At 37.9% G+C, this 23831-nt stretch overlaps 1 protein-coding gene across 1 annotated transcript in view; it reads right to left on the minus strand.

Annotated features, from left to right (window-relative positions):
- Positions 1 to 844: 844 nt before the first annotated feature.
- LOC145779714 (uncharacterized) overlaps positions 845 to 23831 on the minus strand; it is a 99715-nt gene continuing 76728 nt past the window's right edge. Inside the window, exons 2-5 of the mRNA XM_082591351.1 lie at positions 3046 to 4187; positions 2752 to 2970; positions 2075 to 2613; positions 845 to 1282 (exon numbers count right to left, since the gene is read on the minus strand). Coding sequence (XP_082447477.1) covers positions 845 to 1282; positions 2075 to 2613; positions 2752 to 2970; positions 3046 to 4187 — 2338 coding nt within the window. The remainder of the gene's footprint in view (positions 1283 to 2074; positions 2614 to 2751; positions 2971 to 3045; positions 4188 to 23831) is intronic.

Below are 23831 nucleotides of genomic sequence, written 5' to 3' on the forward strand. Positions count from 1 at the left end.
GTTTTGACGGCGTGTTTGCCTATGACGATACCCAGCAGCGGGGGGTCTGGGGGGCCTACCCCAGAAAATATTAAAAAATTACTTTCAATTTGGTGCATTCTGGTAGCATTTTCAACAAAAATGTAGGTATGAATATTCCTGTAAAATGGTGCTGTCCGGTGGCATAGCAAAGGGATAAGATCATGTTTTCTTCGGCATTTTTTGTAAATAAAGCTAATTCTCTTTGTTTTCTTGTTGCTAATTCCTGGCTGAGATAATTGAATGTTTGGTATTGGCAAAACTAGCTCTTTTAATATAGTTTCGTTTAAGGTTAGGCAAACTTTGTTTTAGAGACATAAAGAGACTGAAAGCATCATTCTCAATATCGTGACGTCACACGCGTGCCAAAAGGGGGAGTTTGAAATCCCCAAACCCGCCCCCTTGGCTACGCCACTGATCGTGAGCAGTATCGAGAAAGAGGAATCAGATGGAGAAAGCGAAAAATCAATGAATGTCGGAGGTTGGATACTTTATTTCAAGAGCTCTATGCCCCTGAAAAGAACGATGTTGGTGCAGTGTGTAGTGAAACCATCTACAATTCCTTTATTAAGAAGTTTATTACGCTAAAATGCAACTAGGTTGTTCTAACGACATAAACTGCAAACTGAATTGAGACTGAAAATAAACACCAGTAAAAACGACAAAGGAACTTAAGGCAACGTAACAAAGCAATCAGCAACGAAGCAATCAGCAACAACATAAATTACAATGCAACTTAAAGCAATAACACGTCATTCACCCCTTCCATAGATTATCAATAGGGATCAACAAAAATTAAAGGCGCTAATACATTAAATACATTTAATTAATTTACAAATCTGTTTGGCGGTCGCCTTGAACGAGATGAGCGCCGGGGCATGGGGCGCTCGCTGGAATCAGCCGGTATATGAGTTTCCGATGACGGGGCAGGTGCATCTTCATTGACAGACTCATTATTAGTTGTTATTTGTTCGGGAAATTCCACAGATGGATTGTTTATCCCTTCGTTTGGACTCCCGGGATCCGGCAAACTAAGAGTCGACTCGTCAAGGCCACCACGAGCAGTTGGAGCGATGTCACGAATTGACACTGTGGTTTCGCGTCCGTTCGCGAAACGAACGTGCGCGTAGTTCGGAGTTGCACGAGTCATTTCCACTTCTTCGACAAGCGGTTCATACTTGCTAGCACGAACGTGTCGTCTCAATAAAACCTTTTGAGGACATTTAACCCAAGTAGGTATGGAAAGACCTAGACTTGAACGACGCTGAAAATTAAAAAATCGCTCGTGTGGCGTCACGTTTGTTGCAGTACATAATAAAGAGCGCATAGAATGTAAAACATCAGGTAGAACACACTCCCATTTAGAAATAGGAAGATCTCGAGTTTTCAAAGCAAGTTTTACAGAAGTCCAAATTACGTCGTTGTATCTTTCGCATTGGCCATTAGCCCGTGGATTAATAGAGGTTCTGCTGGTAGGAATACGCAAACTGTACATGTAAGACACAAAATCCTTAGACATAAACGATGCACCTCTATCCGAATGCACATAACCACATTTACCAAACATTGCAAAAAGACTAGACATGCACGAGATTACAGTTTCAGTGTCTACTTTACTACAAGGAAAGGCGAAAGGAAATCGAGAGTACTCATCTACTACAGTCAGAATGTATTTGTTATTCGTAGCAGAAGGTAAAGGTCCTTTGAAATCGATGCTTAAGCGCTCCATTGGTTGCGTAGCTTTTATCAATGGAATTTCAATTGGCTTGTAGAACTTAGGTTTCAACTCAGCACAAATTTCACAAGCGGATGTCATTTTACGGATGTCATCAATAGAATAAGGCAAATTCTTTGTTTTAACATAATGATGCATGCGAGTTACTCCAGGGTGGCATAAGGCCGCATGAATTTCATACAACGAATTGTCCATCATAGTTGCACAATACACTCTAGATAAAGTGTCGGGAGCAGTATTATACTTCCCTGCTCGATAAACAATTTCATAATCGTACTGTGATAGTTCCAGTCGCCATCTCAAAATTTTTGCGTTTTTTACCTTGCCATGGTTGTTGCTGTTGTACATGAATGCCACCGATTTTTGATCTGTGACAAGTTTGAATCGGCGTCCCGCTAGAAAATGACTCCATTTTCGAATGGCTTCGATAATTGCCGTCGCTTCTTTCTCTATGCTTGAGTGAACTTTTTCACTTTTGTTGAGTGTCCTGGAAAAAAAAGCAACGGGTCGCCCGTTCTGATTTAAAGTGGCTGAAATGGCAATGTCAGATGCGTCAGTTTCTACTGTAAATGAAATTTCTTCATCTATCACCCCAAGCGTAACTTGAGCCAATTCAGCTTTCAACGTCGCGAAAGAGTTTAGGGCTGCATCATTCAGAGGAAAGGTAGTGTTTCGAATTAGAGGCTGAATCTTGTCAGAATAACGCGAAATCCATTGCGCATAATACGCAAGTAAACCGACAATCCTCTGCTGTTGTTTACTACTTTTTGGAGGCGGGATTTTTAGTAAAGATTCCACTCTTTCGGGGTTAGGACTTAAAGTACCTTTAGAGATTCTATATCCAAGCAAGTCGATTGTATCTGCCGAATAAGTACTTTTTGCTTCATTGAAAGTTAGATTGCATTCTCGAGCTACTGCAAGAAATTTTGATAAATTTTGATCGTGCTCTTCTTGGGTTTTCCCGCAAATGGTAATGTTGTCAAGATAAGCGTACGTACCTTTGCACTCGTAGTCTTTAATAATGTTGTCCATTATCCGTTGAAAACCAGGTACTGCATTCGTTAGACCAAACGGCGTTCTCTTCCATTGCCACAAGCTTCCATCGGCTTCGAAAGCAGTGTAATTTCGATCTTGCAGAGGAACTTCTACCTGGTGGTACGCACTTTTTAAATCTAGCGTTGTATAGATGCTGTTCCTAGCAACATTGTTCACTACGTCTGACATAAGAGGTAAAGGATACGCGTCCAAACAAGTGAATTTGTTTATGGTTTGGCTAAAATCGATGACCATACGCTTTTTGTGATTTTCTTGAGTGACCACAAGAGGTTGTGCTCGCCATGGCGAACGACTCGGCTCAATTAAACCTTCCTTATAAAGTCGCTGCACCTCTGAAGAGATAAAACTTCTATCGGCTTGAGAATACTTTCTAGGCTTTGTAGCAATCGGATGGCACTCCTTCCTTAAGTGTTTGAAAAGCTGTATTGAAGTAGACGTTTTAATAGCTTCTAATGCTCCGATCTGTAACGTTGGCATAGGCCCTCCAAATTGAATGTTCACGCTTTTGTGCTGTTTCATAAAAGTTTGTCCGATAATTAGGTCGGTGAGCAAATTTTTCAAAACAGTGACTCCTACATTATCATACTCTTGTCCAAAAAGCGCGACTTTTACGTTACAGATTCCTAAACTTTGCGATGAACATCCTTTCACGGCTAATCCAATGCGGCATTCACTTTCTTCAAGATTTAGTTTTAGACGCTTTCTTAAACGGTCGCTCATGTGACAAAGGGTAGAGCCAGTGTCGATGAGAGCATTGGCTTGAACTCCGTTAACTGTAACAGGGACGTTGACCTTTGCGTGGGTGTCGAAAGATTCGGTTGTCATATTCATAATGACATCTCGTGGAGTAGAAGCAGATGAATAAATAGGTTTTCGATTTACCCTGGAAAGACGACAAACTTTTGAGAAATGACCTTTTTTAGAACATTTGAAACAAATAACTTCACGAGCAGGGCAATATCTTCTACTATGTCGCCTATTTCCGCAATAGTTACACTTTTCAACCAACGCGGCGCTAACATCTGAGCTTTCTTCCTTATCTGAAGAATCTTCAATTTTAAAAGTAGGACGTGTTTTAAAAGCTGTTGCGCCACAATCAAGTGAAGACGGAGTCTGGCTCGCAGTCATTTCGACACGATTGCAAAACGTTTGGGCATCATCTAAGGATCGAGCTTTATCAAAAGTTTGTTGTAGCGAAGCATTTTTGTCCTCTAGCAAGCGTTGTTTAATGTGATTTGACGAAATCCCAGCGATAAACGAGTCACGTATAGCTTCCTCTTTATGCGCAACTGCCGATACGGCCCGAAAGTCACAGGAGAGGCTCAATCGCTTTAAGGTCTGCATGTACTCGTCTAGTGATTCATCTGGCTTCTGCTTCCTAGTTTTTAAAACAAATCGAGAAAACATGGGGTTAGAAACCTTTTCAAAAAGGCGCTTCAGTTGTTCGATAGCTTCATCATAATTTGTTGTCTCACACACCAGTTCATATATTGAAGCGTCTATATGATTTATAAGCAAATTCAACTTGTCTTCAGCTGAAACTTCTCCGAGCTTTTCTAGATAAATTGTAAAAGACTTGTACCAATGCACCCATTGTCGTTTAGCGTCTTTACTTTGCGGGTCCGCAGCTAAGAGTCTAGGGCGCAAGTCTTTTAGATCCATACTTTATTAGCGTAATAAAATGTAGTGAAACCATCTACAATTCCTCTATTAAGAAGTTTATTACGCTAAAATGCAACTAGGTTGTTCTGACGACATAAACTGCAAACTGAATTGAGACTGAAAATAAACACCAGTAAAAACGACAAAGGAACTTAAGGCAACGTAACAAAGCAATCAGCAACGAAGCAATCAGCAACAACATAAATTACAATGCAACTTAAAGCAATAACACGTCACAGTGGACCTCGCGAAAAGATTTATACAGTATATGCTACACCATCAAAGCACGATTGGAACAGTGATAGGCTACCTTTCCTAGTAAACGTTTTCAAGGCTTATTTTTGAAATACACCACACCACTACCATCCAGCACTGCTGTGGAACGCAAGTTTTTACTTGGAAAGAACATTATGCGTCCCAAACGCAGTAGATTGTCAGACAAACATTTTAAAATGCTTGTGTTTCTACAAGCAGGCCCGTAGCCAGGGGGGGTTCCCGAGCCGAAAAGGTCCACATTTTGGAGAAGGTGTAGTGTACATACGATCACAGGATCAGCTACATATGATCAGCTGAAACCTTTCAGAGAGTTCTGAATAAACATGTTAATATATTGTTGCTTGTTTAGAACAGGGGTCCGCAAATACTTGTTGGCCCGACCCAACAAACAATCGTTCGAAATCTTCGCAGCCCGAACGTTTGAGAAGCATATAATTTTGCGCAAAATCTTTTGCAATTTAATATCAATTTCAATACGGTCGTCCCCGCTTAATAAGCCCACATCGGGACCGGACAATTTTGGGCTTATTGAGCGGAGGGGGGGGGGGGATTTTCTACCACTCCTATACTTTCAGTAATTCAGGAATGGACCAAATTGGGCTTAATAAGCGAGTGGATCTACTAACTGTGGTCGTCGTCATGTAAGCCTCTGGGACCGAGGATCTACCCTTTTACCACCCCAGATTCACGATGTTCCAGGACTACACTGGAAGGCTACCAGAGAGCAGCCAGTCTTTGGTTTCATCATCCATGACACGCAGACCTTCCACTCCATTCTGCAGTCATTGATGATGTGGTCTGCGGTCTGTTCCTCGGCACCACATTCACAGGAGGAGGAAGAGGCCATTTACTATTGGTGCATGGTTGAGCGGAAAAGCCCGACGCCCGTACGAAGACTGTTGAGGCGCATCCATGCCTGTCTTTGTGGTGTCAAGCCTATGGAGCATGTGTCGGCGTAGGAAATGAACGAATGGAGTCTGGTAATAGGCTACTTGACTTCAATTCAGAATTCAATAGATGGTCTGCCTAAATAGCCGCAGAGATGTTTTGTTCATCAGCTTCGTTGATCAGAAGTTGAGCGGCTGGCACGATTGGGTGTCTTGATTTCAGTCGACGGGGTGCTCGTTTGGAGAGCAGAGATCTTGTGATGGAGAAGATGGCTAGGCTCCGCTGCCCGTCGACTGAGAGACAGAGTCGCTTTTTCACAACGAAGATCAGCGGGTTGGATGCCAGCGAGAATTGGGAGCTTGTCCAATGGTGTGGGACGCAGGCATCCGGTCACTGTGCGCAAGGCTCTGTTTATGGCTGTGTCGGTGTTTATGGCAGTGAGCACTGCGGCACCAAACAGGTGCACAGTACTCTGCTGAAGAGTAGACAAGGGAAAAGGCTGCTATTCGCAAAGTGTCAGCCCTCACACCCCAGCTGGAGTCTGCCAGGCGCTTGAGTAGCCCAGTGCAGGATGTCAGTTTCTTGCGCAGTGACACTAAATGATGGTGGTATGTGAGCGATCTGTCTAGTCACTAGTGTCACCCTAAGATATTTTGGTTCGGGGCAGAAGGACAGAGGTTTTCCATTGTTCTGAACATGTAGCTCACGATCAGCTTCCCGATGTTTTAGGTGGAAAGACGAAACTCAGTACGTCAAAGAATATATGATTGTATTTATTTTTGACATACAATTAGTTATATTTATAGTAAGTTTAAACCCTTTTGCGACCCACTGTTGATGATCTCGCGATCCAAATTTGGGTCGCGACCCACTATTTCCGGATCCCTGGTTTAGAACCTCGCATATCGTAGACAATTTAGGCTAAAAGCGAATAGCAGAAATTGTTATATTGCAAAATGTGCAGTAGTTTACATGACCTTAAAAGTGCATTCGCCCCCTCTGCCCCCGCTTCCGGCGTCCCTGTAGATGTGCTATTGTTAAAGTGAAAATTGTTCGTAGCCTATTTATTTACTTCGTTTTTGTAATGTTGACAATTTGAAGTTTGTTTTGTTTTTTGGTCTAAATATTATGTACTGCCACTTCCTTTGTTTTGATTGCTTGCTTGGGGACAGGCAAAGAAGAAAGTGTTATTAAAAGGTCCATATTTTCGGATTTGGGAACCCCCCCTTGAAAATGTCTGGCTACGGGCCTGCTACAAGGCAATAACTAATAGGCTAAGCAGCCAATTTCAATACAGTCTCAAAACATAATAGCCCACCTGCTCTTTATTTATAGCTATTGTTAGCCTACACTTGGTTGAAATACTTCTGTTTTGTGAAACCCTGGCTAAAATAGCGCTGACGCTGACGCCGTCAATTTCTTTAAGAGCTGACGCAGTACTTTACGCCGCGAAGTTTTTAGGCAATTCGCGCTGACGCTGACGCCGTCAATTTATTTCATTGACGCGTACAACACTGTGTAAATCTATGCTTGTTTGGTAAATCTATTACAAAATTTACAATGAAACACAAGCATAAATTACATAAATTGTAGCATAGTTGCAAAGGGTCTTGCAGACCGCACTGATTCAACGTCATTTGTTTTGTGGTTGACTGAAGGTTAAACAAGCAAGCTACTGCTGCCTGAAGTCATTTGTTCATCTAAGGGGAGCACTATTGTGCGAGACGAAATTACTTTCTGGAATGTTAGTACAGTCTGGAATTTCTTTTCTCATGGTTCTGTAATTCTTGAAGGGCTAAGGAGCCCAAGTTTATAAACACCATTATAGTGATATTGGATTTTTATCGTATCCAGGCTTACTTGTAGTTGACGAGTTTATAAAGTATCACTTTGGATTAAATTTTACAAGTAGGCAACTGTTAATTTTGAGTGGAAAACATTAGTTCACTTTTGAGCAACCTGATTAAAAATACCAGCACTTTATCTGAAAATATAAAGAAGGTCTGGCAACGCTTTGGAATACTGCATCCTACTCAACTAGCAGACCGCGATCCGAATCCGGACCTTCTAAGTGTTGATAGTGGACCTTGAGCTTTTGGAAGAATAGCCTCATTGCCACGTTTCAGGGCTTCTTTAAACAGATTTCTACTGGGAGGAAGCAATTTTTACTGTGATTATCCTAGTTGCTGGGGGGCTTCGACCCCCAGACTCCCAACACTTTCTCAAAAATCCAAGTCGAGTTACATTTTACCTAAAAATGTGGTTTGGTACAGATAATTTAACTTACGTGGTTGCGTGTGAAATAAATTATTCACCGGACCACTAAAAATATTCAACTTGTCAAACTGGACCTTTGTTAACATTAGTTGAGTAACCCTGGCTTACCGTACCTTACTCTTCCAATTAAAATGGAATGTTGCGCTTCCCCGTGCTGTTTTGGTTTCACTGACTAAACTATATCTATGCGCAGGCATAACTTAGCAGTAGTGCGACATTTAACATTGTAACACAAAAAATAGAATAAAGCGAACGTTTTCGACTGTACATACAGTATAATAGCATGCAACAGGCGATTTATATCTGGATTGAAATATAAACGTTGAATGATTTACCATGCAATTAATTTACGGATACTACTTGTATATACGAATGATACTATACCCAGTGAAAAAACATGTTTTATGTAGCCACTTGCTAACAAGCAGTTAACAGTCTGACTGAAATTTTCTTAAAATGACATATTTCAATCACTCACAGGCTGTTACAACATTACTAACCAGTGAGGGATGATAAACTGCCATTTTTAAAAACTTTCAGTCAGACTGGACAAAAATCTACATAATATAAAATCTGCACCTTCAAGTAAGCATGGTCATACCTGATTACCGAATGTTGTCCAGCACCTTGTATCAAATTTCAGGCATTGACTGAGAACACTGAATATCCTCCTAAGATAACTGCTTCACCAAAACTAGACAATGCGCTGTGTCATCTAATGAGCCTTGTATTTGTCAAAGTTGGATTCGCAGTGGCTATAATTACCATATATGGTAACTGTAGCTTCTGATTTTTTGTTGAACACGGGGAAGTCCCCGATAATAATCGTTTCCAAAATAAAAACTTTTGCATTGCATGCAAAAATGCAACTGGTTTTGTTTTTGAGTAGTTTTGCATAATGATATGGTCCTGGGCTATCATGCAACATAATAGATGGTTTGGTAAAAAAATACTTGGTTTTGAGAAACGTTGATTAAGCTAACGATTATTATGACAAAATGCGCATTGAATTCAACTTAAGTTGTGGAAAGTTTGACATAAATTGTGAAATAAATTTCGTTTTCACTCGGTTTGCAATATGAGTGCTGCGTGTGATGCTGTGCGAGCAACCAGACGTATTTTCTACTCATACGGACGATATTGTAACGAAAAGTTGGATGAGTGCTTTCACAGTGCTACGAGACATGAGGAGTATTTATAGCACGAAGGTTCATGGATTGAAACGTCAGAAATAAATTATCAAAAACAAACATTGCCAATGTTAATGTATTGCAGATACACGATTTTGCTATAGCCTAACACGCAGATTGTAAATTGTACAAGAAGCGTGTTTAAATCTGAATTGAAAGAGAAAAAATGATTTATTTTATTAGGATTAAAGAAATGAAAATATTGGCATCATCATAACGTTTTAATTATGAAGTTTTTTTGCTGTCGTACCCAGTGGCAGCTCGTGGCTCGTGCCATGGGGCTGCAGGGTTGCAGCCCCACCTGAAAGAAAGAGAAGAGGGAAAATATGTTTTCCTCTATCAGTGCCGGTCTTTGGGGTGTGCAAACCGTGCGATCGCACAGGGCCCGCAAATTAGGGGGCCCGCAATTTACTCAGAAAATGTAGTAATTTTGTCATTTCCAATGGAAAAATTCAACAAGTGAATTCAACAAAGGAATTAGCAACAAGAAAACATAGAAACTCAACGGGTACAACCTATTTCGTCACCTGAAAATTTCGTACCCTGAAAAGATCGAGAAAAAAACAACAGAGCCGAAGTCGCTGATCGGAGTTGCGCAAACATTTCAAAATTTCTCTCGATCTTTTCAGGGGACGAAATAGGTTGCATCCAGACTCAACATAGAGACATAGCTTTATTTCCGAAACATGCCAAAGAAAGCATGATCTTATTCTTTTGCTATGCCACCGGACCGCATCATTTTACAGTAATATTCATACCCAAATTTTTGTTGAACATGCTCTCAGAACAGACATAACTCAGCAACAACACTACATTTAACATTATAAAAACAAAAAACAAAAAGCGAACGTTTTCGGCTAGTCATATAGCCCTTTTCAAGCCTATAAGAAAATACATTATGGTATAAGAATATATACCATAAGAATATACATTATGGTATGACCACACGACATTTGGTGACGAGAGTGGGAGAGCATTTGAATTTAGCTAATTTTAATAAAAACAGTGCAATTAAAGACCATATTAGAAACTGCCAATCGTGCTCTAACAATAAACCGTCTTTGCAGTCTTTCAAAATTGTTCGTAAGTGTTTGTCCGAATTCGACGCCAAGATTCACGAGGCATTGATCATCAAATCTTTAAACCCAGGGCTCAACAGGCAATTATTTGCTTGCGGAGCTTCTTACCTTTTAGCAGTTTTTTGATTGAATTATCACGTCTTGTGTTTCTCGCATTTACTTTGTTTTGTGCCACTATCTCTTGTGCTTCTGTCTTTCTTGCGTAATCTGCCTGAGTCCTTGTCTGAACAATCAATTAATTTTACCTCTGAAATACTTGACCCGTTGTGCTGTGTAATTTTCAGTTATCATTTTGTGTGAGCGAGGCAGTTTCTCAAATGTTTAGCTTTGACCATATTTTTGCTGTGATACTATATGATTCTTTAGCATTTCTTTAATAATGTATTTTCTTATAGGCTTGAAAAGGGCTATATGACTAGCCGAAAACGTTCGCTTTTTGTTTTTTGTTTTTTTGTTTTTATAATGTTAAATGTAGTGTTGTTGCTGAGTTATGTCTGTTTATGGTTTAAAAGAGTTACCTCTCTACCCAAATTGTATGCTCTCAGAATGCCCCAAATTCAAAGTAATTTTTCAAAATTTTCTGGGAGAAGCCCCCAGACCCCCGGCTGCTGGGTGTCGGCTTCGGCAATCACGCCGTCAGACTTCGCCCGCCGACCGTCAAACCACCCCCCTCCCCTTTCAAAATACCTAGCTACGCTACTGAATTGGATCATTGTCATTGGGGCCCGCAAAGCATATTCCACACAGGGCCCGAAATACCCTAAGACCGGCACTGCCTCTATGTTCGTCCGACCCGGTTACTTTTTTCACTTAGGAATTGCGGATCGAAAATTAAAATATTAAAAGTTTTGTTTGGCAACACCGACTTTGCGCAAACTTACCTGCAGCCCGAGATTCTGGCTTTCAAGCGCTCTGATTGGCTAAAAATTATCCTTGAAGCTCCACCTCTTTTGGTATTTTACAGCAATTTTTTGATCTGTTGGGGCTGCATGGAAAACAGCCCCACCTAACCGAATAACTTTAGAGACTTTTTAAAGTTAGCTTTTATTTCGCAGAGTAGCGATGATCCATGAATGTAGATTGTAGAAGTGTTAGCTGTAGAGTTCGGGTATTCATCAGGTTATAGGAAGTGCTAGTCCACCCTAGGGCATCTCAAAATCACTTGAACCTGCAACGGCTAGGCTAGTCAAGACTAAGCTCAATACTAGTAAAGTTTGTCTCCAAAGCAATACTGTTAGTCTTTTTTAATTACAGCTTAGGAATACATCAACTTTTCAACAAAGTTTGAATGCATTTTTTTCAATATTTGGGGTAAAAACATGCTCAGAACGCACCAAATTTAATGTGATTTTTCAAATTTTTCCGGGGGGGACCCCCCACACTCCCTGCAAAAATCGTTTGCCTTCGGTTTGAGACTAGCATCAACAGCATATGCGAGATTTAGAAATGGAGCAGCTGGAGAATAAAATCTGGAGAAATATATATATATTTTTTTTTCATCATTATCATTCGGTCATGCCATTGCCTTTGCTGGTAAATGGCCTCCACCCACATATGCTTCCCCCATCATTTTTTCGTTATACTCATCCTGGTGATAGCAGTACTTTTGTTAACTTTATTTTATCATCTCTTTAGTCATACTTTTGTTCTCTTGGTTTTCTTCGTCCATGAGAGTCCATACCGTGATTATTTTGGCACATCCATGGCTACATGCAGGGTATGGGATGGACGGCTGAAATGAAATAAAAGATGGAATGGAATGGAAGGCATATTTTGGGGGTGGAAGATGGAAATAGGTAGACGATTTAGATGATGGGATGGAAGACGGTTTCCATCTTTCCTTCCCAATGCCGTCATAAACTTTCATCGCATAGAAAACATGTGAAACAAGTTAAGTGCAAATTTTCGTTTGATTACGTTTCTTAAACTGAAATAATTTGACTTTTTGTTTGTATTGAAACAACGCGACTGTTGTCCGAACGATTGTTCGAGAACGAGAAGTCAACAACATTCACACTTCGTGGTAGCATAGTTTCACTTACTTCAGTTCATCCTCTTAAATTTATTACGACTACATCGCTTTTGAATGATGACTGTGTTTGAAAACACATGAACAATTCGATTACATTAGCCAATTAAACCGTCTGAGGATCAACAACATCGTGGCAGCATGCCAAGCGTTTTGAAAACCAAAAGCCAAACTGTGATAACATCTGTAATTTAGAGAATCAAGTTGACATTATGTTCATTGAACAAAAAAAATTTAGATCTGTTTCATAAACCCACTTCACAATACCTTCCGCTAGGCAATACGAACATAGGTCTTCTATACCTCTAACTTCTAATACCAGGATCTAGACGGTAAGATCTTCAGAAAAACACCTGCTAAATTTTTAACTTACATCTAGCCCATAGTCTGTGGACTTACTTGTGGCATATACAATAGGGCTGCCATACGTCCTCTTTTAAGAGGATTTGTCATTTTTTTAAAAATGATTTGTCTTCCGAAGACATTTGAAAATGCTCAAATGCTTCCTTTTTTCAGTTTTAATTTTCTGGCTTATATTTGCAACAGGATTTTGTTTGTGTGTGACTTTTGTCGAAAGCTAAAAAAAGCTAAGGAAAAATACAAAGGTAGTGTTAGCCTCGGTGATCATATCAGATGGATTTTTATTGTACAGCTCTTGTGTTGCCTAATTGGATTAATATAGACTACTCCATTTGCCAAGTTCAAATATTTTAATTGGATGCTTCTGTTCAAACTAAAGTATAAGATAAAGTTCAGCTTCGTGTGATAGCTCAGTAGTTACGCGCTGCGCTCTAAATCACGCGGCGCTGTTTCGACTCTCGGGGTGTGCGCTTGAGCAACGCATTCTAAGGACTGCTCTCCATTCAGCGGCACCTAATAAATGGAATAATTCTCCGGCAACAGCATTTCAACAGTCAGAAAACTTCACTCTGTCAATCTCGGTAACCGGCCCTGCGTCAAGAGCCTCTACAAGTATGCGAAACTACCAGGAATAACCTATCAAGGCTTTTTCGGCGCGAGGATAAAGATTCAAAACCAACCAACCAAGTATATGGAAGAGAAAAATGTTAATGTTGATGGTGCTAAACTGTTCGGTCGATACAGAAGCTCGTTCAATCTTTTGTAAAGGCCCCTATAACTGATACATTTGCTTTTTCTAAAATGATGGCACTTGGAAAATGGAGAGAATATTTCAAATATTGCAGAAACTTGGAATTTTTTAATGTAATATTTTTAATTAAATATGCTAACTAGAATTAATTTTTATCAAAACTCAAGTAAATACTTTTTAACTTGCAATGCAAAGAAATTTATTCTCACACGAGTTCGACTTTTGTTCGACGAGTTCTTTATTTGCATTACAAGACATGTAACCGAGTCGTTCATATCAAGCATTGTTGTGGGTTTGACACCTGTCAGAAAATACTTCATTTCTTTTTAACTTGTAAATTCAAAAAAATTCTCATATTTACCCTCTCACTCGTTGTTGCTCAGCGTAGACCCCACTAACAATATTCTCTCTAAGTTTGAAAATTGCATTAATTCCTTATCATAACAGCCGTTTGTTTAGTTTGTATTAGACTCTTAGAGCAAGCACAGTTTTTATAATTTTTGTAGGAAGTGTAATACACAGTATGCCCTTGAGCGAATTGACCGATCAAAAATTCGAAAATTTGGTTTCGGGCCGTACAAACTACCAATGTTCTGTACTACAAGAGGTAAGTACTTGGTTTTAAGAACTTCTTTAACTGAAAGATGCAAATTATCACCGTCTTGAAGAGATGGAGACCTTTGTGTTTTTAAAAGAAATCTGGTTTAATAATAATGAAGCCTTCACTTTTACATTCCCAAGAAGATTCACTTTGCCAATCCACTCCCTGGTAAACCTATGTCAAAACGCAATAAACCAGAATGCTTCATTAGTTTCATAAAATAGAATAAAAGATTAAAGGAATCTATGATTAAAGCAGTGTGACCATAAAATGAGTTTAATTGATAAAAATACGATACATCATAAACAAAATAATCAATAACAGCACAGCACCATTTCCAGGAATAGAATCGTATGGTAGGGTCACAGGGTGAAGTACAACCAAGCAAGATATCCCGATGTAACATTGCAGGCATAAAAAGAGAAGACTGATGTAGATCCAAAACCCCAAACTAGCAAATATACTTGGCATTCCATTATGAATATGTCAATAAGAGTGGCCTGTCTTATAACGTAATCCAACACAACAATGACCTTCAGAAGCATGTAGCTAATTCTATAGTTGTACCGGTTGAAAAACCATTGGCACATGTTCTCACACCAGATAAAAACAGAGTGACCTATCATTGCGTCCAGTATGAGATAAATTACAATAGAGTTTGATACGATTCCTGGTTTAATGGAGTTTACCCAAGGGTCGTCGTCGAGGCTGATCCAATAAGCTGTTGTAAGACTTCGCAAGCAATAAACGTAAGATGACTTCAGGTATCCAATAAAAAAATTTATTCCAACCCCAACGACGATAGAAATCATGATCTCCATTCCCTGAAATTGCATTAAATTAAGGCTAACATTCATTACAATGATATAATTTTTATAGTCAATTTACCTTTACCAGGTCCTTTCAATTATATTGTCATACAGAGAGGAATGAAGGAGATTTATGCAGTGGGATAAACTGGAAATATGATCACATTGGATTACCACATACATAACGAAGGTAGGAGTAAATAGATGAACAAGGAACCATGAAATCAGTAGTATGGTTATGTGAAGTGGAAGAGCTGGCAGTGAGAAAGATGTAAGAAAACAAAACATGCAAGCGATGACGTCAAAAATGTGGCAATGATATTTTGAACTGACAAAGGTAAACAATATGAGAACGAATATTATTTGAAGACAAACACAAGTCAACCGACTAAGGAAAAAGTTGAAGAAGTGGATTTGAAAACCGGTATGAATAATAAATAAGAGAATGTTAATATTTTATGCAAAAAAAAAACCGAAGACGGAAAAGATAATGAAAGCACAAAGGAAACTTAAAAATGATGAAATCAAAGCAAGGTTGGTTGGTTTTGAATCTTTATCCTCGGACTGACAAAGCCTTGATATGTTATTCCTGGTAGTTTAGCATACTTGTAGAGGCTATTGACGCAGGGCCGGTTACCGAGATTGGCAGAGTCAAGTTTTCCGATTATTGAAGTGTTATTGCTGGGGAATTATTCCATTCAGTAGGTGGCGCTGAATGGAGAGCAGTCCTGAAATGCGTTGCTCAAGCGCGCACCCCGAGAGTCGAACTTGCGCCGCGTGATCTTGAGCCCGCCGCGTAACCACTGAGCTATCGGGGCGAACAAAGAGATGCCCTGAGAAACGCAAAGCATCGCAAGATCCTGGTTTTTACTGGTGACCCTGCTTGTTGGAAATATTTTTAATGGAGATAAGAGCAACAAGCTAACTATGATAATTAAGTGTAATTTAACACATTAAACTCAATGTACAATAAACAAAAACACATTCAACATGTGCTAAAAAATCCAAATAGTTTTCATTTTTGGATCTGGAAATGCTAATAACAATTAAACAAAATCTACCCTTAATAAGGAGGGCAGCTGTAAAGATAAAAATTTGTTTCCAATCTAAAAACAAATTGTTTGAAACAGGCGTTTTATAACTGGATTGAAATATAAGTTTTGAGTGATTTATGATGCAAGTAATGTGCGGTGGTTATATTCGCAAGACGAAGTACATTCACCATTTAGGGTAATAACCTGTCCAGAAGCTGTACAGGCATTCCCTTTTAACCTGCCGTAAGCGTAGATTTTAATGTTTCAATTAATAAAATTCCCAATGAAGAAAATTGTCTTATGCAGTCACCAGTTAGCAAGAAGTTAACAGTCTAAAAATTCTGACTGACATCTTCCAAAAACAGCATATTTCCGTCTTTGTACGTTGTCATAACATTGTCAACTAGGGACAGATGGTAAACTGTCATTTTTAAAAGACTTTCAGTTAAGACATAATAAACATCTGCAAAAGTCTGCAAATTGTGACTAAATCTCGAGTTGCACTTTCAAGCAGACGTAATTATACCTGAATGTGATTTTCAGAGTTACGGTTCTTTCCTCGAATGTTGTCCACGTTGTATCCACAAAAGATAACTGCTTCACAAAAACTAGACAAACAACTGAGGAAGCTAACCAATCTTCGTAAACATTTTTTGTCACGCTGGTTGTGGTTATCAACAACATATAGCAACCATAGGCTCTGTTTTTTTTTTATTAAGCACAGGGACATTCTCGATATACTGTATGATCTGAGAGGAACCGATACTGCATAATCTGAGAGGAACCGAAAACTTTTGTATTGCATACAAAGATGGAATTAGTTCTACTTTAAATATTCTTGGAGAATCTCCTTGACTGGTAGCTTATGCGGTATGTAAATGGTCCAATCAGAGATGCTTTCTCAAGTTGCAAACAGTTAACCAAACATACAATTATTGTTACAAAATCTGCATCGAGTTTAATTTAGGTTGTGAAAGATTTCACATCAATTGCAATAAAAATTTATTTTGACACAAGTTGCACTTTGAGTGTGTGTATTGCTGTGTGAATAATTAGAATCAGCTGTATAGCGGAGTAGTAAAAGCACTGGCTCCTCGACACTAGAAAGGGCGCTGGTTCGACACCGCTCAAGAGCTCATGCTGTTGTGTCTTTGGAAAGACACTTGAAGGCATGCCAAGAGGAGAACAGAAAGATTGGCTTCCTTGCCTTCTCGTCCGCTTAATCTAAATCTTCAACGACCTGGCGTAAGCCTGGATACGATGACGACAAAACAACTAGAATTCTACTTCATCGACGATCAACGTAATGTTGCATGAGCGCTTCCACATTGCATTGAGACGTGAGGAATATTTATAGCCCGCGGGTTGATGGATTGAAACGTCAAAAACGATTAATCAACCTCAAACATTGGCGATGTACATAGATTTTAGATACATGATTTGGCAATATGCAGCTTGTAATTTTCACAAAAAGCATCGTGGAATGTTTGAGCTTAATTGAAAGAGAATGGTGCTTATTTCAATACGACATAAAACAAATAAAAAATTGCCATCATCATAACGTTTTAATTGTAGCCTAACGTTATATCATATTGCTGCTGTCGAGAGCTGTCGAATCATGATTATTCATATTATTCATGATATATCCTGATTATTCACCCAGAAGTTGCCCTGTCCATATTGTTTCATTTTTACAAGACAATGTGTTGTTTTATTATGTCTACGTGCATAGCCGTAAGAGGCAGGGAGTCAGGGAGGGAAACTGCCCCCCTGTTGTCGAAAAACTCCGAATATTCGGGGAAAAAACTGCCTCCTTGATCCTTCTATGAAACTGTCCAAATCAACATGTTAATGTTGGCACTCATTTTCTCTAGCTCAATACAGATAGCTATTTCGATATGTAGCCTATGTTCATGCAATTTCAATAAAATTACACAGATTGGAGCAAATTTTGTCCCCAAATATTTTAGTCCCATACGGCTATGTCCACATGCCACGTGTGAAGGCTGACAGAGGGTGGTTGCCAAATGGTTAAAGCTACTGCACTTTAAAAGTAGCTTCAAGATCATACTTGAGATTTAGAATGAACGAAGACAGCTTGCGTTGGTAAAAAACTATGTTTCTGCAGCCATGATGCAGCTAGCACATGAAATGTAAAAAAGGATTACTGTATTGTTTTTCATCTATATTTAGTTGTATCACTACTGGTAGTTCACCCCACAAATGATCCCACAAAGATTCCAGTTGACAAATGATCCCACAAAAATTATTACATTGTGCCTAACTGAAATCCAGATTTTTCCAATTTTTTTCGACATCATGTCATCGTATCTTCAGTCTTACTCAGTATTGTTCTTTTAACTCTTCATATATTTCACTGATGAAATGATAGAACGTGATAAGTGATTAACTAAGTCTATATATTGTTTCGCTAGCAAGTAAAATGCAAGCAATTTTATTTGAGGAATTTTTAACATTTTTCGGGATAACTATTGGTCTATGCAGAAAAAAGTTACAGCAAACAAACAGACCCAAAAAAATTAAGAGAAATGTACTAATCAGATTTAGCCCATGAATCTTTTGCCGTTCTATTAACTTTTTTTCAGTAAACTAGAGTCAGCTACTAAATTATAAAATGGCTAGAACAAAATATGAATAAATTGTAAGCAACCGTGAAAAACTGACTCAACTCAAAGACTGTTTCTTTCTTTGCACCATTGTCTGCATTATAGATAAAATGCGTTTTGCATTTGCATTTACATCTGCATCGTTGTATATTTGAAAGCTGTAAGATTTTATGTCTCGAATTCTGTTTGCGCAGAAGGATATCAAGCTAGGCTATGTTAAGTGCCCAGCTTGGACATTTTTTCCGATTAACTACAAGAGTCCCGAGTTGGAAAGCAAAGACAGGAATAGCTCCAAAGTACGAAACACAGAAAAGAAAAATACATACCCTCAGACCATGGTTTGTTCATGGCGGTCATTTGAATTTCAAGTACCACCTTCGTTTTGACTTGTGGGAGTAGCGTATAGCATTGTTTGCCCTTTTTAGAGCCCTATAACTTCTATTGTAAATCTAATGGAAGACTTAAAAATTGCTATGCTTGTTTATTATAAACTATACTACACAATTCAACAATAAAAAACAACATTTCTTGATGCATGGGTATTGGGTGAATCATCAAAATTCAAATTTTTTGCCCCGTACAACTTTTTTTTTTCAGTTTTCGAATACTTCTGACACCCAAATCAACTAAGGAAATAAAAATTGGTATCGCAGTGAAGTTTCAATTATAAAGTTATATGGTGATATTGTTATAGTCACAAGTGTTGCACAATTATTTTCTGTGCTCTTATAGTAAATGAACTTAATCTACTTTGCTTCCTATAACTAAATGTGAAAAATATGCACTCAAAAGAAAGGTATCAGTATAAACCGAAGTTTACTATGGCTGTGTAACCTACTGCTTATGGATCAGGAAAGGCAGCCCAGGAGTTGCTTCGCCTAGTTGGAGGAAAAACACGTTGCGGATTCGGATTGCCACTACACGGACATGCAAGTGCTGGTCGTACTTTAACATGCGTTTCCATGCAATTCTTTTGCTGTAGGCTACTGATCCAGGTGATATCAATATTTTTTCAAGATCATTTCACCACCGCTTCAATCTTGCTCTTGTTCTCTTTGATTTTCTTAGAGTCCATAGAGTCCATGACGTGGTTATTTTAGTTGCCTGTTGTGCGTAATTCTAACATTACGGTTAACCCATTGCTGGTAGCCTACATGTTTTTGAAATTTTAAGAACATTTTTTTTATCTTTGGTCGTTAACAAAAAATCATTTTATGACAGAAATTTGTAAATTTTATTGCTTAAGTCTATAAAGTGGAGTTTTATGGAGTTAAGAGTATTGAAACAGGCTAACCATAAAATTATTTTCCATCAAAACTTCAACTGAAACTTTTCTAGCTTGGAGACTTAAGAGGGATTCCTCTATATTTGCACTACCGGTATTCTACGTAGCCTATGCCAGTGCTCAGTGTAAAAAAATACTAACATTCGTCTCTCAAGATTTAGAAATAGTACTCCCCATATAATGGTCCTTGGTTTAGTTTATACTAGGTCAAACAAAGTTTCTAGATGGAGGCTATAGCCTTATATAACGAGACAAACGTAAACATATCAGGTTCAAATCAAAGATTTTTGTCAAGTTATAAAAATGAAAATTAATGTAAAAAAAATCTGACAACTTAGCAGGAAAAGCTGTAAATTGAAGATAAAACATGTTTGTTGAACGTTTTAGTACTGAGATCTATTAGGTCGTCTGTGTTGTAGGTTACATGCCCTTGCATAGGCTGAGTTACCCTTAATTTTCGAAAAACAGGATAGTTTCTCACTACTTAAGCGCTTTACCTTACGAAGATATTTTGTTTATGCTTTTCTCTAATAGTATTATAGACTATCAGCTATTATGACATACGTATTACGTAATCGACTATGTGCTGTGTGAAAAACTTTTTGAAGATACTGTAAAAATAAAATACAAGCAGCATAATAAAAAGATGCTTTTTTGCTAAACCTTTAATACATAGTATGCCCGAAAGCGAATTGGCTTACCTCAAGATTGGAAATCTTCCAGTTGGGCCGCTTGACTTTGGGCCGGTCAGACGACCACTGTTTTGTAGCCTACAGCAAGGCAGTATCCTTTGTTGTGTTATAAACACTAGCAATTTCAAATAAAATATACAAATTTTCAATGACTGGTTAACAGCAAAACAACTACCTTTAAATTACTCGAAGTCATCATTCTTACTAATGTACTGGAGAAACATCAGGAAAAAAGTGTTGATTCTCAACAATTTACAATACAAGTAAACACAAACGATTTTCGTAGGACAACTTCGACAAACTACCTCGGAATCAACATTGATGGGAGTTTAGATTGGAAAATGCACAATTGCACATTGATGACATTTGCCAAAGACCTTCAAAAATCTCTGGAAGTTTTTTCACAGTAAGAAAATATCTAAACAGAAAAGCGTTAATCGGCCTTTATGCAGCAATAGCCCATTCTATAATTAGCTATGCTGTAATCATAAGATGGGATTCAGCTTCAAAGCAACAATTAAATCGAATTTTGCTCTTGCAAAACAGAATTATACGAGCCATAACATTCAGCGAACGAACAACCACAGCAGTTCTACTCTATCAGAAGTGCTGTGTACTACCTGTACATTTTGTACACCTCATCGATAAACACGAAATCGCACAAATCATGTTTACATACAAAAATAAACATCTTTCATCAATTTTTACTGGATACTTTCAAACACAAAGTGAAATAGGCTACATTACCATAACACAAGATCCTCTCAACAGAACAATTATTTTTTGCCAAGAGTTGAAACAAACAAATCAAGCTCAAGTCTAAAAGTTCAAGGTCCAATGGCATGGAATGACATCCCACACGAAATATGCAAACTTTCCCACATCAAAAATTCAGTGATAAATAAAATTACACTACCTGAAATTGATGACAAATCAATCCCCTACATAAAAAAACAACTTAGCCTATCTCCACTAAGATTTACTGTGCTAAAGATGCCACTGATACATCGTAATGATTTTGTTGCCATTAGTCATTTTGAGTGCTTTTTCAATCTATTTTTATTTATTTTATTTTGTTTTGTTTTATTAATATACCAGTTAAGAGCAGCTGACTAGATGTCCAAATGGTCTTTCGCTGCTCATGGCTAACCAGATTGAATTATTCAACACTGGGCGTGTATATGCGTTCCTCTGTTTATGAATTATATGTTATTGTGATGTAAGTTTATTGTGTACCGTACTATTATAAAATCTTATTGGCAAATAAAGTTATTTCTCTCTCTCTCGCTTTTTCCCTCCTCCTCTCCCTCTCTTTCTCTCTCTCAACTAAAAGAGATAAAGACGATCTTTGCGTTTTCTGATTTAACAAAACTGAGATTGTTTTTACATATATATCTTTTCAAAATAATTCTCTTTGCTAATACGCCTATGAGTAAGCTTCTCAAATAAAAGGCAAACCACAACGTGTTATTGTTGTCGTCGTATTATGAAAGAAACAAAATATAAAAGCATTGTAAACATTAAATGAGTTTATTATATTTATAGTATATTATTGCACTGAAGATGAAGATCGTATAGTTTACATAACGTTTGCGGAACATGAGTTGAAAATCTACATTTTGGGCTTTTTGTTTAGTGATTAAATGAGTTTTTCTTTTATAAAACTGCGACATATCGTATATATTAGCATCAATAATACCACTCCACATTTAGCAATAAAATCTAAACTGAAGTACACAGAAGCGACAAATCCTGAAGCATTAGTCGCGACATAAAAGGAAAAGAGAGGTATAATTCCAAAATACCAAATCATCGAATGAAAAATAAATTCCCAGATGCACATTGCAAACAGAGTTGGGGGTTCTGCGGAATACCTCAACAAGATTATAACCCTCAAGATGATGTAGCTAATTGCAGAGCTGTACCAGTTGATCAACCGTTGGCATATATTTACACATTCAATAAAAACAGAGTAAGCTATCATTGTGTTCAATACGAGTAAAATCACAATCGACTTTGAGTAATCTACCGGTTTAACAACGTTTTGTTTGGGGTAGTTGGTGAAAAGCAAATAAATTGTCATCAAACTTTGAAGCCAATAAACATAGGATGACTTCAGACATCCAATGACCAAATTAATTCCAACCCCAACGAAGAAAGCAGTCAAATTATTATCCGTTTCCTGTAATTGTATTGCAAATATTATCATTTTTTATATACAATAATTGCAACGATATAATATTTATATTACATCAAATTCAGTTATTAGTATTACAGTACTTTTGAAAACCTCTACAGCCTGTTTCACCCGTATATGGGATCATCAAAAGGTTCTTATTTTAATAGAATCAATGAGAATCAATAGAATCAATGAGATTCTATTTGAATAAGACCTTTTTTCTGATGATCTCAAGTAAAGGTGAAACAGGCAGTAGAGGTTTTTATAGGGTGGTAACTGAATGTGATGCTATTTGCTCTTCTTGGCTTTTTTGCTTGGCATTGAGCACTTTTTGTAAAATAAGTAAAATCATGGCCACCTAAAGATACGGCCTGATTTGTCACATTTTGCAGAAATTTCTAGGTTTTTCTAACTTTGGGCGAACGTTTAAATATATTTTTCAAAAAAATAGATTTTTACGCTTTCTTTACTGTTTTCCCCAGATGACACAATAGGTTTCAACATCCTCACATGTTGAAAAACAAAGAAAATTTGATTTTGTAGATTTTAGTCAGACTGTTAATTTTCAATAACAGTCTGATTTTGCGTTTTTCAACTTACTTTTTCTCATTTGCTACTGCTTCCCCAAGGCAACAAAAAAGTTTTTTGTCATTAGGAAACCGCAAAAAGTAAATACATCTCAAAAAATGTCAGTTAACACTAACAGTAGCTGTAATCAAAATCTGCAAAATGTGACAAATCAGGCCGCATCTACAGGTGGCCATGGTAGAATTTATTGTTTAATAGTTATAATAAATTTTTATAATTATATTATATCATAATAATTGTTACCTTGAGAGTTTAATCATGTAGTTCAGGGGTGTGCAAACCGCGGCCCGCGGAAAGATCTGGATTTTAAATAATGTGTGGCCCGCTAGACAATTTTCATTTATGCCTTAAGTTTACAACGTTTAGTAAACGTTATTTTTTGTTTGGCAACCCCACAAGTTCAACCAGTGTGAAATTAAGCATACAAATTTTTACCTACATCCTAAGAAGATACATCTTTTGATAACAGTCACATTTTATTTGTAATAGCACAAGTCTATTCACTTGCACGCAGTGTAAAACTTAAATTAATTTTACGTCGTCCGTATGTCAAAAAAACAGACAAAATATCCGGTATTGTTTTGCAGTTGGATAGCCTACTTGCGTGCTGTGTGTAAACAAGAAGCAAACATCCGTCCGCTGAGCATCCCCCTGCGTTTCTCGCTATGCGCGCTCTGTCTGAAGGCGCCTTTAAG

Source organism: Aplidium turbinatum, chromosome 11, assembly GCF_918807975.1.
Source record: "Aplidium turbinatum chromosome 11, kaAplTurb1.1, whole genome shotgun sequence".
Lineage (NCBI taxonomy): Eukaryota > Metazoa > Chordata > Ascidiacea > Aplousobranchia > Polyclinidae > Aplidium > Aplidium turbinatum.